Source organism: Schistocerca gregaria, chromosome X (assembly GCF_023897955.1).
Source record: "Schistocerca gregaria isolate iqSchGreg1 chromosome X, iqSchGreg1.2, whole genome shotgun sequence".
NCBI classification, from domain to species: Eukaryota; Metazoa; Arthropoda; class Insecta; order Orthoptera; family Acrididae; genus Schistocerca; species Schistocerca gregaria.
The window spans coordinates 551447409-551465542 of NC_064931.1; the positions used below are offsets into that span (position 1 = coordinate 551447409).

General features: G+C 36.8%; 1 protein-coding gene across 2 annotated transcripts in view; it reads right to left on the bottom strand.

Annotated features, from left to right (window-relative positions):
* The window catches only part of LOC126297448 (potassium voltage-gated channel subfamily H member 6), a 2320485-nt gene that overhangs the window by 134125 nt on the left and 2168226 nt on the right, over window positions 1–18134 (bottom strand). For both annotated transcript variants that reach the window (XM_049988300.1, XM_049988301.1), the window contains 2 exons: window positions 13750–13967; window positions 2083–2210 (listed from right to left, as the gene is read on the bottom strand). In XM_049988300.1, coding sequence (XP_049844257.1) covers window positions 2083–2210; window positions 13750–13967 — 346 coding nt within the window. The remainder of the gene's footprint in view (window positions 1–2082; window positions 2211–13749; window positions 13968–18134) is intronic.

Sequence of the window (18134 nt, forward strand, 5' to 3'; positions counted from 1 at the left end):
ATACAATTACTCACTTCATCAACTCAGAATATCTACCTTTCCATCATAACCACCAAAAATTAAAAAGTTTTTGATGGTGTTAACCACAGTCATGTAATACTTTTCAAAAAGAGTAAATCGCCATTTGACTGTATATTACTATATTTATCTTGTGTACTATCTAGATATCAGGTTTTATGACATTGCAAAGTACAATGTTAAAAGTTGTTAACCATTATTATATCATATCTGCTATAAACTCATACAGGAATCAGTGAAATTCCCCAAGTAATGAGGATAATGAGAAAGGGGCAGTATGTCAGAAGCATGTCAATAAGTTGAGAATTTTGGTCTGATTGGAGACACAGTAGAGTAGTCCATGCAGTTGTGATGACCACTGTGTCCTAATGGCACATGGTCAGCACATCTGCCTAGTAGGCAGAGGACACGGGTTTGAATCTCAGTTCAGCACATATTTTCAACTTTCTCCATTGATTTAAATCAGTTCCAACTGGCACCTAATGTTATTAATTCCTTTGTGTCTTGTTTCATAGTGGCTGCAGGATCAAAATGGTGTGTGCTCTTTTGGTCATGTCCAGAAAAAAAAAAAAAAACAATCAAAAACAAAGATTCCAAGACTTACCAAGCGGGAAAGTGCCGGCAGACAGGCTGAGGCACAATGAACAAAACACACACACAGAGTTACTAGCTTTTGCAACCGATGGTTGCTTCTTCATGAAAGAGGGAAGGAGAGGGAAAGACGAAAGGATGTGGGTTTTAAGGGAGAGGGTAAGGAGTCATTCCAATCCCGGGAGCGGAAAGACTTCCCTTAGTGGGAAAAAAGGACAGGTGCACACTCGCGCGCACACACACACACACATATCCTTTTTTCCCCTTAAGGTAAGTCTTTCCACTCCCGGGATTGGAATGACTCCTTACCCTCTCCCTTAAAACCAACATCCTTTCGTCTTTCCCTCTCCTTCCCTCTTTCCTGAAGAAGCAGCCATTGGTTGCTAAAGCTTGAGTTTTGTGTGTATGTTTGTGTATCTATCGACCTACCAGCACTTTTGTTTGGTAAGTCACATCAACTATATATATAGCAAGGATGACCACCAATTCATCAACTCAGTGTAGATGCACACCACACTCAAACTCTTACAGGAATAAATGAAATTCTGTGCTAGGCATGTTAGGGTAGTCTGTGCAGTTGCAATGAGCACTGCATGTGGATGGCACATTTGTCAAGGCATCTGTCTAGTAAGTAGAAGACCCAGGTTAGAATGACAGTCTGGCACAAATTTAAACTCTCTTTAAACTTTCCCCTTTGCTGTAAATCAATGGCCACTGGCAGCTGATGTCATTAAGTGCTTTGTGCCTTAATAAAGTAATTATTTAAAAGAACATAGGACATAAATTAAAGTAACACAAAGTTACATAATGGTAGAATGAAAACTAAGTGGTGAACATGACTGCAAATAAGCTACACTGTGTGTTAAATGAGAACAGACACTGAGCAAAATTAGATGTCTATTAAGCAATTTTATGTGAGAATATTAATTTTAACTAGTAAAAAAATTACTTAAATGAAATGTGAAAGCAAAAGTATAAATCAAATCAAATTTTAATTAATAAAAAGACATTAACCAATTCTGGAAGAGATGTATTCAGTTAAATCAATAACCTACACAGAATGATTGATATAATAATTTCTTGCATGTGTTTCCATTTGGAAAAGCAAGATCACACTTTAACATCTCATCAACAATGAGCTTGTTAGAGTTGGAAGGCAAGTTCATATTATGGAAAGATGGGGAATGATACTAGACACGTGCTATGAAAGGAAACATCCCAAATTTTAACTTAAGTAATTTACAAAAATCAAGGGAAACCTAATTCTGGATGGCTAAATGAAGATTTGAACTGTTGTCTCCTGTATACAAGTTCAATGTTTTACCACTCATTCAGTTAACTATGAACTGCAATTTCATGTTTCAAATAACTATAGAGAATTTTAGTTTTATGTTTCTTGGATTTATCTCATCCTGAGAGTGAAATCTGCTGCTATTTCATTACTATTATTTTCAGGTGACATTTAATACTTACCAGCAATTGAATTAAGTGTTCCTGGTTTCACTTGTCTGTCATCATCTCCAAATTCAAGATTCATTGGAGTCACATCCCGACCAGCCTTATCTGCTGAGAATTCTAGAATGCCATGACCAGACTTCTCACTGCAACAATAGTGAAGTGTGTGTCATGTTATATGTACATTTATTAAGCAATAAGATCATTTTCAGTGTATTCACCTTGAATTAAAATATTTAGTTCACAAATTATTAGTAAAAAGAAACTACAAAATACTGTGTTATTCTATATTTGTAAAAGAAGTAATAAAAAGAAACAGAAGAATTACTGGCAGACACCAAAATTCATGCTGCTGAGACAACATAGTAGGAAGGCAGCTAGAAAATACATTTCTTTACCTTCCTATTTTCAAATTTATTGTGGCACATAAACTCACATATTTTTATATTTTTTTTTTTGCAGAAATAAGTTTTCTTTGCAGCTTAGTGACACTTTAATGATTAAAAAGAAGATAAACCACATAAATATACAACTGTGCAGAAGGAAACTACTGTATCAATGTTGAGACTTGAGCCTCCAAACTACTTTTTCTGGGACTGTATCATATGGAATGCTACATGGGAATAAATTAGAATTGCAAACAAAGTGTTCATTACGTTTCACAGAATTCAGCGTAGGGTAAAGGCTGGTGAATGCAGATGTATGTTTTTATATGGAATTAGAATATTTTATATTAGATTAGATGCACTTTTTGTTCCAATGGATCCATAATGAAGAGATCATCCAGGATGCCAGAAAAACAAGAATTCACAATAAGTATTTAGAAAGAAAAAAAAAATGCTCATGTACTTTCCACACATCACAGATGAAATAGAGGATGATGCTATTTCTTGGGATAACCAGATTTCATTTCAACCAGTACACTTTAATGTGCTGCAATAAGAAAAATTCAGCAAGCAATAATATTTTTGCATTCCAAAAAACAGTCATGAGTGCCTTTTCTGCTGATATTCTAGTAGCAGCGTTGAATAAGACCTTGTTGCTTCATAATGTCTGCTCCCTGCTCCCTACTCATACTCATACTCTCACTCTCTCGTGAATTGTGTGACCCTACAAATCTTCATAGATCACAGTTATTATGACTTCCTCTTTTTTGCTTTCATTTGGTGGTTTAAATGCTGGCAATGGAAGTCTTTTTTGATATATCTCTGTGCTTCACGGAGAAGACAAGGGACAAGCATCTCTGATACTTTGGAATTTGGATGGTGTCACGTTAGAATAGTGGGAGCTATAACAACTTCTAATAAGACCACAAAATGGTCATATTCACAACTTCCACTATTTTCTCTTAGATATTCACCACCATGGATGACATTTAATATGTCTGTTTTCAACAGCATTACGAGCAGTAGGAAAATGTTGGGCCCCTTCAAATATATAAATTGTTTAATTTCTTTTTGACATGATTATAAAAGGCCAAGAGTAGTTCTTGAGGGATGAGGTATTTTATACTTATTTTTATGACTCAAAGTTTATCCTTGAAATGGATTCTATTAACATGCACTCCAGTTTTTTGTACATTATGGAAGACTTTACAAAACCATGAGTGAGAGGGGATGATATGAGGGGTCTTTATAACATAAGTTTTCATAACAGTATTGCATATTTGCAATAAAAATCTTTCTCAAGGTCACAATAAACCTGAAAACACTCCTAGAACATTGTTTCCAACATCAAAAATGTTTTCTCTCTTGATTAAAATTGATACAAGGGAGCTGTTAACAAGTTATTGTTTTGGAAAAGGTTTCTGAGTTCTGCAGTAAATAGTTTTTTCATAGATATTTTAAGGAATAGGAAATCTTACACTATGATACTACTGGTGCATTATTCAGTTATTCAGAAAATACACTCGAGAACACTGGCTGATTCAAAATGTAGGTAATGAAATAAACAAAATATTTAAGTACTTCCGTTGATAGACATCTGCAGAAAGAATATTAATCGTATTAACTGATTTAAATTATTAAATTATTGTCATAGATATACATTTAATCTGCAGTTCTGTATTACTATGTCATTTTTCTCTCAGTAAATTAATACATTTATATCCAATTATGACTTTTTAAACCTAACTCTTTTTCTAGTATTGACATCTGAAAACTGGCCTTTGCCTGCATACATGCTTTTGATATTTTTCGTTTAATAATGTTTGTGAATAACGTTTTCAAAGAAATACTATATCTTGTAAAATGGAGTCTATGTTTTCATTGTGGCAATAATGTTATGTAACAGCCCTTTTGAACTGTTTCAGAATACTGTACTGAAAATCAATATCACATGAAGTTCAGAAAGCCATAAAACAAATTGGAGGTCATTGAACACATCCCTACAAAGAACTGCAAGATTATTTCAAAGAAATGAAAATTCTGTACCATGTTTCCTAGTGGAGAAAATTGGTTATTATAGAGACTGTGGAAATCAGAATATGCAACAATAATTACAGCAGAAACAAGAGCTATGCATTCAGTGGTGCATCATGGAAGGCAGCATTAGATGTTCAATATTCCAAAATAAGGCTTGTGACAGTTTAAATTGTGTTTTTCAGAGATGTGCACCACAGGTGGAAGCATATATGAGGCATGGATTTTATATTTAGTAATGGGGAGAGTGTGGTATGGCGTGTTGGTAAGGACAATCCCAATGACTTCCTGGCAATCAAATGTTTGTTCTGGTGACGTTGGTGGACATAATCATCAAAAGCTTATGATTTTAATAAAATGTCACACAAAAAGATAAATGAAAATGTTTTATATAAAAGTAAATATGCATTCTCACAAGGAGAAAATGGCAAGTGTTATCACCCCATTTCTGAGAACCTTTGCTCAGTGGAAGAGGGGTTAAAATATGCCAATAAGTGTCTCTGCTTATTCATAGAAACTTAACTCTTTCTGGGAAAAAATGGTAAAAGTTTTCTAGGTAGTTTATATGCCTTACAGTATGTAATACGTTCACCGAAGTGGTGGTACACTGGTTAGCATTGTTTTTATTTTATTTTATCTTATTTTTCTTCTTTTCCCACTGATCTACCCATGTCCTTCTTATCAAATTAGGGCATATAAGGGCATTGTATTAATTATAAAATTACAACTTGGTTTCACAGTAAGTGTAATATATTTATTACACAATATAGTGTGTAATAAGGGTGTATGGTATTTTTAAGGGAATCAATTCTAATATAAATTCTCGCTTTTAATTTTTACATCTATTCTTCAGGAATGTTTCATGCATTCCCTTGGATTACACCAACTGTAAAAACATTGGGAACATACAAATTCCACACCCCATGAGCACTACACGAAGTCAGGTTTGCCACAGTGCCATTTTTTCACATGAATCTCATTCGAGAGAGAGACACTGTTCCTATTGCTAAAGATTTCACACATTGGCAATAATTTCATGGCAATCATACATAATGGATCATTTTCCCAAAAACTGGCACTTGCTGTTGGTTATGCATTAAGATACACTACAGGAATTTCACTAAAAACAATTTTAAATAATTTTCACTGACTACTTCTGTGTGATCTTAGTTTATATCATGCACACCAGTGTTCTGTGAATTGTGAGATCCCAACAGGAGGTTATTATTTAAGATGTATTTGTGTGACGTGAATTGATTCCAAATTTGTATTAACCAATTAATACATAAAATTAATCCAAATCACACAAATATGACTTGAATCACCTCTGAACAATAAGCCTCTCAAGACTTCACAAGGCAAAGAACACTGATGTGCACAATACAAACTAGGATCACATAAAGGGAGTCAGTCAGCATTGCTCCACGCATATGTATGTGCGAGTAGCCAGCAGATGGCATCATGTGGACAGCACCGCACATGTGCCTCCTACAGGTGGCCTCCATCAGCTGACCCATGCTGATACAGATAGCAGCTGATTCGAGCATAAATGCATGGTGACATCGTACTCAGCACACTCTCACTTACATGCACTCGTAGCAGGATACAGCAAGTAGAACCAGCTTGAACTACAACAAGCTTGTGTGCAGCATGATAAGTATGATCCAAGCATGTTGCAATACTCATTGTAGTCGAGAAACTTGATACTGGATGTAGATTGCTGTAGACTTTGATTTCAAAAATGTGGAATGATGTGTACTTATGTCAAGATTACCATTATTTTTGTTATTTTTTGTTCCTACTTCATAGTAAAGTCTGTTTTTAGTTCCAGGATGATTATTCTTTCATTGCGGCTTCCCTTGAATCTAAGCCCACACACATTCATAGGTATGACGGTGGTTCATTTGTGACCTGCTGCATGAAAAATTGTCCACCTACCTAAGCACATCCAATAGCCATTGGTATCTAGCTTGCATTATTTGTACATCCTAGTGAAATCTCTCACTTTGACACTGACTTACAATATCAACCTTCTGTGGAAAGTTCAGAAGGAATTTAAAGATAATGGAATTTTGTACTCATGTCACAGCCAGACCTATAGAAATACACTAATTGTTTTCATCTACAGCTTCCTTTTAGCAAAGAAAGATTTTTACTGCAATAACTATTGAGGAGTAGGTACACTATATGACTTTGTTCATTTGTTAACTGATTATGCCAAAGGCAAGTCCATTATTTTTTGCCCTTATCTATGGGTCAGTAAAAATTCCATCTTAGATTTTCAGTAGTCTGTTCAGATTAATAAATCATAAGTACTCAACATGACAAATAATTATAAACGGTTTACGACATTTCATAAGTTGTGGTGGTCTGACAGATGCAAATGAATTGATTTTCTCAGAAAACAAGAAAGTAACAACAATCTGACAATATCACTCCTTTTCATTCAGTATGAAAATCATTATCTAAGGTTTATAACATTCTGTAAGTCATAGTAGTCTGACAGATGCAAATGAATTAATTTTCTCACAAAATTAGACAGCAATAGGAGTCTTACAACATTTCTTCTGTCTATCTCCCTGTGTCAGTGATCACATTTCTCAAAATTTTCATTGTTGTGAATGGAGCATTATTACAGATATGACAGAAAAATTACATCCATGACTCTGACAAGCTGCACAAGTTTTATTATTGCAGAGCAAATATTAATTTTCGTCTACCTACCCATTAGCATTTCATTTGATAGATAGTCAGCTTATAACACTACAGTATTTACAAAGAAATCAATTCTCATCAAAACCCTCCATGTATCTAAGAGACTTGTGACTATTTGTTACATATTTGTAGATCTCCAAATATAATTATTTTCATATGCTTACAAAACATATTCATTCAGAAGGTGAATTTAAAGCTAACAGTTAGATTTTGACAAAATATGTACAAATTTGTTTGTTTATAAATGAGGGCATTCAGAAAGATGTATAACATGGTTGTGGAAGAGGATGTCAGGAAATTCAGAAACACTTTTTAGATGTTTCAGTCACAGATGAGAGCCTGACAGTGAAGTTGGTGATAAAGCTGCTTTTTCTGTAATTGAGGAAAGTAAGGAGAATTCAGATACAGAACAAAGTAATGTGGAATACAGTTCATGGCCTCATGATTGTGATGAGAAGGAAGAATTTTGTACATCTTTGAGGAGGAAGACTAACAAAACCATTAACTCTTTATTTAAGGAAATCATTCTATTCTTCACAAAAAAAGAACCAGACAAAATTTATGTATGTCATTTCTGTTTAGAAAGGGTCTAGCAAAAAATATGGACAATATTTCTTATGTCTGGTTCTGCCTCACACAAAACTGTTAGAAATAATAGTGTCTTGCACAAGTCAATATATTGACAACATAAAGGCAAACTTCAGTCTCACAAGAGATGCATTATTAACATTTAACTGAGATAAAGGCTGTAATCAGACTTATTTTATCTGACTGAACTGCATACAGAAGAGAAAATGAATCTTGATGAAATATGACAATCAAAAGTCTATGGAAGTGAAATATCCTGGATGACTGTGGGATTCAGAAGATTTGGATTTCTTCTGTAATGTTTAAGATTTTATGAAAGAGAAACAACATCCATGAGAAAGGAAAAGATCATATTGCAGCAATAAGAGATTTCACTGATTACTTTGTAGCCTTCTCGAGCATCCTCCTCACCTGGTAAAATTGTTACAGATTATGAGAAACTGGAAGTGTTCTGTAGCTGGTGCAACTTTATACAATATTTTCCGTCAAAACTTGCAAAGTATAGTTCGAAAATATTTTCTTTAGTTGACTGCAAAATGTTTTACATCAGTAATATAGAAATTTATGCTTGGTAAACAGTGCAAAGGACTTCATGAAGTAAACAATAAAGGAACTCATGTTGTTTAACAAATGATTTTCCCTTTTTAAAGAAACAGGGTTTAAGGTTACGACCAATAGCTTGTACAGTGATATTTCTCTTCCTGAAATCTGACTAAAAGATTCTGGGTTGTCAGTCACTGAGACGCTTAAGAAAAAGAAGGAACAAATTCCAAATGTACCAAAGAGTATAAAAAACCGTCCTTTACAATATAAAGGATGTTTTCATGCATGTAGAAAGTGAAGAAGAATGTCAGCTTGATCTCCAGCTTTCATTTTGATAGGGCTTTTGATGAAGGAACATGAAGTAAAATGAAACTTGAAATGATTATACAATAAAGAAAAATCTGGGTTTGATATTGTAGTCAAGATGTGTTCAGGTTATCGTGTCTCCCAAAATGGAATAAATAGTCATTAATTACTAAAAACCACATAGTAAACAACCAAGTTATGTATTTCAGAAATGAAAATGATATGATGAGATTTCAAGATTTTCTTGGATGTTTAGGATAACAGTTGTTTAAGACCACTAACAGAGGAGAAATATTTCAAATCCAGGTATGCCTTTATCTATGTTGTTTAGATTTGTTGAAATTTTAGGAACTGATAAAAAAAAGAAGGGAGCTGTACACATTTGACACCAAACAAAGTGCTATAAATATGCAGAAGAAATGTATATAGTGTGAAAATAAAGAAATCTCAAATGACAAGATACATGTGTTATTCATGTTGCGATTGTCTATGTCTCCAGTTGAGTACATCACAATGAAAAATGGACTATGAGGACAAAACAACTGATTCAAAAAAGATGTATGATCGTTAAGAAAGAAAAATCACTTGTGTTTATGTTGGTGAGTAAACAAAGCCTCATTTGAACTAAAAAAGACTCTATAGAATCATTACAAAAGTAAAAAGACAATGACTTGGATAAAATAGATTTTATTCCAATTGTTATCAGTTGCTGATATCTATCTCAAAACCTTTAAATTAGTAATCAAAGGCAGTAACCACAAGGCCACAAATTTGATAATATGAAAGTCACTGAGATGTGTAAGAAATGTGGTGCTGAACTTCATATTTCAACTAGATAAACTTCTGGGTCTTGTTCAGTTTTGGATGCCCAACCAATTATTATAGCCGTGCAGGATTAGCCGAGTGGTCTAAGGCACTACAGTCAAGGACTGTGCGGCTGGTCCCGCCGGAGGTTTGAGTCCTCCCTTGGGCATCGGTGTTTGTGTTTGTCCTTAGGATAATTTAGGTTAAGTAGTGTGTAAGCTTAGGGACTGATGACCTTAGCAGTTAAGTCCCATAAGATTTCACACACATTTGAACATTTGAACAATTATTATACTACCATTAGCATAAATAAATAAACAAATCAACTGTATCTGTGGAAGATTTATTTAAAAAAAATATTATTAGAAACAGACAACTAATAATTTTCTCCACAAACATAGAGAAGATCACAAAATATGATTTTGATGACTGTCACACCAATGTAAAATCACGAGGCTCTCTGCCTGTTTAGACAGTAGCATATTAAGTACGTGTACCCTGAATTTTGACGTCCACCTATGTCAAACATTTGTCCCAATGAAGTCAAAGTTGAGTAGGTGCAGAACTCATTTGCAAATTAAAAGGAAATATATAGCTCTGTATTGGAAATTGTAGAAATTCTTATGGCAAATATAACAGAAAAGTTGTTTACATAATTTAATGAGTAAAGGTAACAACTCACTGAAAAGTTACGGTGCCGAGTTACTGAGAGAAACATAAACCAGATTGAGATTATTAATAGCTTTTGGACGAATCCTCCTTCAGAGTGATAGAATACACATACTCGCACACATAAACATCTAATGTTTGCACTGCTCTGGATTTGTGGATTATGCTCGCACTGCAGCTCAACTGGTGTATGGAGTTGTGTTGAGTGGAGTTGGCGAGATGAGGGAAGTGAGCACTGGAGAAGGGTGGGTGAACACTGGGAGGCAGAGGCACTATGTACACAGGGCAGGAATGTAACACTGGTGAGCTCATTCTGGTTACAGGCAGGCATAGTTCTGCACAGTCTTTCACATGTACTCTGGTCACCACTGAAGAGCATATCTGGGGTGATTATCAGTTCCTTGCCCAGTGTGCTTAAAGCTTTGCTGAGACTTTCACAGTGGGAATTACCCCCACACCTAGTCCAAAAAAATAATGCCCTTGCAGTATCCACAAACATCTCTAATCCTCCAACCATCCCCAGGAATCAGCTGCTAAAGATCACCCTTCTGATAGCCCAATATCAATCATGAATGGGACAAAATAACCATATCCTTCACCAGTACTTCACATTTCATATTGCCTGGAAATAAGGAACACCCTCCCAAATTATGTTCTGTCACCCACTCAATAAAAACAATGTTCTGGTCCATCCTTATGCAGTGCGAACCCCTAACCCCTACTGCATGTGTCATACCCCTGTGGAAGACCCAGGTGCACGTCATATGCTTACCTCATCAGACAGGGGACCTGTGTTAACAGTCATAACATATCATATATTACACTGGTGTAGTTTCTACAAAATATTTTACATGCTTATGAGCACCAACCACCTGTCAATCCAAATGAATGGCAACTGTCAAACTGTGGCTAAGGGCAGAGTTGACTTCCCAGTGGCAAATCACATTGTTAAGTACAACACACCAATGGCTGCTTCACATCCTGCATCATCTGGATCCTCCCTTCCCCTCCCCTCCTCAACTTCAGCTTCTCTAAATTACATAGATGGGAACTGTCCTCATATTGCATCATACAATCCTGCAATTTTCCTGAGTTCAGTTGCTGCTAGTCCCCACTCCACAACCACTTCCACCCCTGCCCTATGCCCCTAACTTCACTCATCCTGCATTCATGGCCTCTTTTCCACTGTACCTGTATTCCTCTTTCTCTGTTCTATCTATCAGTTCCAACCTATTCCTACATGTCACTATGTGCTGCACACAACTCTGGCAAATTGCAGACAGAAAGAGATCATAGGTAACACTTTCCTGCCCCAATCATCAACTGCCTATCCACACAGCCATCCACCCAAGCCTGCACTCCCCCCCCCCTTCCTACATCCTTCTCTACTTGTCCATTCTACAGAACACAATCCCCCTCCCCAGTCAAGTTGCAGTGCAGGAACTATGCAGTCTCCCAGTGAGAATGTAGCCATACAGCTGTACAAACATACCATCATTAGACCATAAGACAGGCTCCTGTATAGATGATGCTGACCTACATAGGGAGAAATGCTCATCATAACAAAATAAGGCAAATCAGAGCTCAAACGGAAATATGTAGGTGTTCATTTTTTCCACGTGCTGTTTGAGAATGTGATAATAGAGAATTATTGTGAAGGTGGTTGGAAGAACCCTGTGTCAGGCACTTAAGTGTAATTTGCAGAGTATCTGCATAGATGTAGATGTAGACATAGTAATAAGCATCCCTGGCATAGAGAAACAACTGAATGAGTTGAAAACAAGTAAGCCACCAGGTCTGGGTGGAATCCCAATTCAGATTTACAAACAGTTCTCTATGGCACTTGCCCATTACTTTGAATGTATTTATAATTAATTTCTCACTCAGTGAATATTCCCAAGCACGTTAAAAAGAAGTGCATATGACTCTTGTTTATAAGAAGGGTAAAAGAAGAGACCAGCAGAATTACAGCCCAATATCCTTCACATTAGTTTGCTACAGAATTCTTCAACATATTCTCAGTCTGAATATAACAAAGTTCCTTGAGACTGAGAAGTTTATGTGCATGAATCAACACAGTTTTAGAGAGCATTTCTTGTGCAAAACTCAGATTGCCCTTTTCTCACTTGATATACTGTGAACTATGGATGAAGCGCAATAGGCAGATTCCATATTTCTAGATTTCCGAAAAGAGTATGACATAGTGCCACGCTGCAGACTGTTAATAAGGTATGAGTATATCTAATAGGTTCCCAGATATGTGTGTGGCTTGAAGACATCCTAAGCAACAGAACCCAGTATGCTGTCCTCGGTGAGTATTCATCAGAGTCAAAGGTATCATCAGGAGTACCCCGGGTAAGTATGATAGGAATGCTATTATTCTCTATATACATAAATCATCTGGCAGACAGGGTGGGTGACAATTTGCAGTTGTTTGTTGATGATGCTGTGGTGTGTGGGAAGGTATGAAAGTTGAGTGACTGTAGGAACTTACAAGATGACAGACAAAATTTCTGGTTGGTGTGATAAATGGCAGGTAGCTCTAAATGTAGAAAAATTTAGATAATGCAGATGAGTAGGAAAAACAAATCTACATTATTCAGATACAACATTAGTAGTGTCCTGCTTGACACAGTCATGTCATTTAAATATCTGGGCATAATACTGCAAAGTGATATGAACTGTAACAGTCATGTGAGGACTGCGGTAAGGAGAGTGAATGGTTGGCTTCAGTTTATTGGGAAAATTTTGGAAAGGTGTCACTCATTTGTAAAGGAGACCACCTGTAGGATGCTAGTGTAACCTATTCTTGATTAATTCAGAGGCTGGCTGCTAATATTATGGAGATGATTTGGGAACTCAAATGGGATTCCCTGGAGGGAAGGCAACATTCTTTCCAGAGAACACTACTGAGAAAATTTAGAGAACCAGCAACTGAAGCTGACAGCAGAATGATTCTGCTGCCACCAACTCAAATTTTGCATAGAGACTATGAAGATAAGATACTAGAAATTATGGCTCCTACCATGATATATAGACAGTCATTTTTCCCTCACTATGTTTGTGAGTGGAGCAGGAAAGGAAATGACTAGTAGTGGTACAAGGTACCCTCCACCATGCACCATATGGTGGCTTGCGGAGTATGTATGTATGTAGATGTAGATGTAAGTGTAGGTAAATATGTCTGTATGTGTACTCTATAACTTGGAGACAGGATTCAACCAAACATTTTTGTACTTATGTACTTATCAATGACTGACTGCCTCCACTATTCAGCAAGTTCTTGCCTTTACTGCTTAAATGATTTTTTTTCCACCAAGGACATTGCAGAGACATTGAAAAAAAATAAAAATTTTGGAAGTGTTTCACAAAATGACTTAAACATGTTTTTAGGGTTTGGAAGAGGACACACAGTATTTAAGTGAAATGTGTTCATGTATTTTGCAAACATAAGTCAGTAAGAGTATTAATAATGAAAATAATCATCATCTAGAGCTAGTAAAAAAACTTACACTTTAATTTAATTGATGTTAATTATCAGTGGGTAAACAAATTTCTTTTAAACTCTATTACTTCTTCTAGCAGCTTTGACTAATAATATAATGAGATTTAAGGCATGGTATACATAGATACTACTTACAACTCAGACCCATCTTCACTGGAATCTTGACTGTTGCCTCCTAGAGTGCCATCCCCACATGGCCCACCACCTGATCCTCTGTGATGAAATGTTCGACGACGAGGTGGTCTGTAAGCATATCTTCTTACATCTGAATCTCTGTCTTGTGAGCTTGAACGAGAAGCTAAACCTGTTCTATGCCTCCTAGCTGCTCTGGGATCTACGCCTGCAAGCTCCTCCTGTGATAGTGATCATAAGGTAATCTCACATATTGAATACCCAACACAAATGAAGACATTGCTTGAAGACATTTTACTTAATAATGCACAGACTACATTTTAACACTTATGCATCATATTTATCAAATAACAGGATGAATACAATGATCTAAATGATAGTTTTATATTGATTGTACAATGTAACTGTCAATGAAACCCTTGAGTGCAAGGCTGCAATATTCCAATTATGTTTATGGCATTCAACAACCCACATGTTGATTACCATGCAACCATGTTATTGACAGCTAATAGCAACAGGGGGCAGGACTGGAGGTATCCAATGGTGGGCACAATATGACACTACAGAGCATAGTTGAACTGCTTAGTCAACAAGTAACTCACAACAAGGCTACAGTGCTGGTGGTATCGAGACAAAGCAGAGCAATGGCAACAATAAACAAAGTGAACTCTTCATTGTATCTACAACAATAGTTGCTGAATTTGACATTTCACCAGAAAGGAACCCAAGAAATTTTTCAGAGTGAGAAAGAAGTGGCACATGAAATACTAGCATTTCTGCAATACGAATGTGTGGTGTCCTATACACTCGACTGTATGGACAATGTACATGAGGAGCAAAATGATTAAGAAACAGTTGTTGAGCCAAGTAGTTCATCATCTTTGTCAGAGAGGGAGTCATGAATCCTACCTCCTGAAAAATGTAGTAAAAGACTATCATTGTCCAAGGAGCAACTACTAAATGTAACTAAGGACATGAAATATCATCCAAGCATAGTAAAAAACAAATATGAACAGATTTCAAACAACTCCATAGCAAGATGACCATGTGGTGCATAAGAAAACTATGGATATTCAAGGGAAGACAAGACACACTTGTTACAAAAACTGGTGTTTGCATGTTTCAAGGACACTCGCTACAATTTACAAGATTTTCATGATAGTGACCTACTACATAACACACATCAAATTACATGTGACAAAGTACAGTGATTTCAAGAGAAACAGTAGATGGTTGCATAACTTCAGATGTGAGATAATGAAATTTCAAATAAACTGTAACATTGACAATGCACAGCAAACTGCAGTATCAGCCTGAACATTTGTAGATGAGATAAACAAATTTATCACAACATTCACTAAGGAATTTGTTTTCAACTCTGACCAATCACTATTTGAGTAGGAAATGCATGTGAAAGGAATGCTGGAAATTAGGGGTACCAAGAGGGTTGTATCGAGATCAGCTAGAATCAATGGCTTAATGCATTCATATACAATTATGCTGACTGTTAATCTGGATGGTAAATTGGTTGAAAAGTTATTTATTGTGCTGTGAGAAACTGGAGGTGCTCTGAGCATTATGATTTTTTCTCATTTGCATGTTGTTGCCAGGATAGTAGGGAATATTTACATCACAGCAAGAAAAAGGGGTAAAATGGGTGTAAGATAGTTACAAATATTGTATGCACAAACTATCCCTTCTGAAAAGTGCAAGACACAATGCATACCACCCAGAACCATGGTGCAAATTCAGCCTCTGGATGTTTGGTTTCTCCATTCCTATAAAACATATTACTGCACTTTTGTAGTGTACCATTTGTCATTAGATGTTCATGGTGCAAGTTAAGTGTTTTTTTCATACATTTCTTGAATGTTGACAATGTTCATTTTGTTAAGTGTAATACATATTTCCCATTGAAGGCTAATCTCTGCACCTCTCAGACTCTCATCGTCTGTTGCCTTCTTGATGTATGCGGTGAGTCATTAGCAGCTAATATTGTGTCTGTCATAAAGTTAACACAACAATTTCAATGAGCCTTACTAATGGCTGAACTTGTGACCTCGCGCTCAAGGGGTTCCTCGTTTGATTAAGAAATTCTATTGATTTTCAAATCAAGACAGAATCTGGTTACACATTAAACAAATTTACTACAAAAGACAATACCAACAAATTCATATTAAAAATATTTAAAAATGTGGACAAACCCCAAAATATACCTAAAAGCTCTATTTAGTTTGAACTTGACAATAATAGTTTAAAACTCTGAAAGAACATATCTATTATTTCAGGACTACTACTGTTTCCTGTGACACCTAAAATTATACCAGTTAATGTGCTCTTCAAATTAGATGCTTTCCTAATACTGTATGTAGACAGAATGGTGAAATACACGCAGTATTCAGTTTACAAAAATGTCCTTATTATCATTTACAAATTATGCAGTGACAGACTTACAACTGTGAAACTGAAAGATAATGCTACACATTAAGGTACTTAGGGAATATATCTCCATAAGAACTGAAATGATTTATTTCTCATACTACACATTCCAGAAGGTTGAAAATATCTTCTAAAACATGTCGCCTGAGGAATAAATCAAACCAGTGTAAAAGTCAAACATATTATGATAGATTGCTTCCTACTCTCTCACATACTGAGAGACGTTCCCATTTTCTTCACTGATGGAGTAAATTTAGAAAGACTGGCTATATACCCGTGCATTGACTGCTATTAATCTAAAACTTTCTTGTTGATTTCTGCAAGATAATTATGCAGAGAACTGGAAGAAAATTCCTGAAATAGGGAGGATGTGATAAATGAACATTCCAAACAGAATCTTCACAAGTTATCCAGCTTGCTGACATCCTATCCTCACCTTGGGGCACCACTAACCAACCCCCATAATGCCAACAGTGCTACTCCTTGTCAGTCCCTCATAGCACCTAGACTCTGCTTAGCTGACGTTTTCAACCTACCGCATCCTCAGAAACCCCCTACCAACAGTCCATGAAATCCATTGCCAAAACACTCCCAGAACACTGTTGTTAACCTCTCCACCAAAATCCTCAGTGCCACACAGGTTTCAGTCCTATCCAGAGCCTCAAATTCAGGTCTACTCCATGGCTTAACCATGTTGGGCTCATGAAAGACCTACTCTCTTTCTCCTGCTCCCTACATTGGAACCACTTCTTCACCACCAACCCCTCCAACCAAAGCCAATCCAGTCTTAACATTAAACATTGCTTGTCCCAATTTGCACCACCATCCTTCCATGACCCTGCCATACTCCTATCTAACCGCCCATTGGTGACCTTCCAGGAATTCCTAACTTCCAACCTGGCCTTACTATCCTTCCCCAGATCCTGTCCAAAGAACAACCTTCCAGCAGAAGAAATGACTGCCCTACACAACCTAAAAATGGATCGTGACTTAATCATCCTCCCAGCAGACAATGGGCCTCCACCAGTTATCTGACACCTCCACCTACCAGCTGTGCCAAAATGATCCCATCCCAGAAGTCCATCATAGCCTTCAATCCCTGCCAAAATCCATAAGCCCTTTCCAGAACCTCTTCCCTGAATCCATCTCCCTACTCATCCCAACAACAGACCTCACACCCACCTTCTACATGCTTCCCAAAATCCCCAAACCTAAAAATCCTGGGCACCCCACTGTTGCTGGTTATAGTGCCCCCACTGGAATAATCTCAGCCCTTGTTGACCAATATCTGCAACCAATTCTCCAAGACCTATCCTCCCACATTAAAGAAACCAACCACTTAATGCACCAGCTCTCCACCATTCGCACACCCTCATCTCCTGGATTCCTGCTCAGCACTGTTGATGCAATCTCCTTTTACACAAACATCCTTCATGCCCATGACCTTGCTGTGATTGAAGACTACCTCTCCCAGTGCCCTGCAAATCCCAAACCTACCTTACACACCTAACCAACTACTTCCTAACCCATAATTACTTCACCTTTGAAGGGAAGGTATACAGACAAATCCATTTCACACATGGGGTTCTGCATTGGATTCCTGCACAGATTGGGGATTTTCTCTGCCCAGGGACTGGATTTTGTGTCGTCCTCATCATTTCATCATCATTTGTGACAGTGGCTAGATTGAACTGTGTAAAAAATAGGACTGTGTCAAAATTGGGACTTTGTACGGGTGCTGATGACCTCACAGTTGAGTGCCTAACAAACCAAACATCAGCATTAAATTCATTGCACAGCCATGGGCACCTGCATGGCACCCTCCATGCCAACCTCTTCATGAACTACCCATGCTAAACATTCCTAACTTCCCAAAACCCCAGACCCTGGGTTTGGTTGATGACATCTTTATAATCTGAACCCAAGGACACCTTATCCTCACTCCTCCA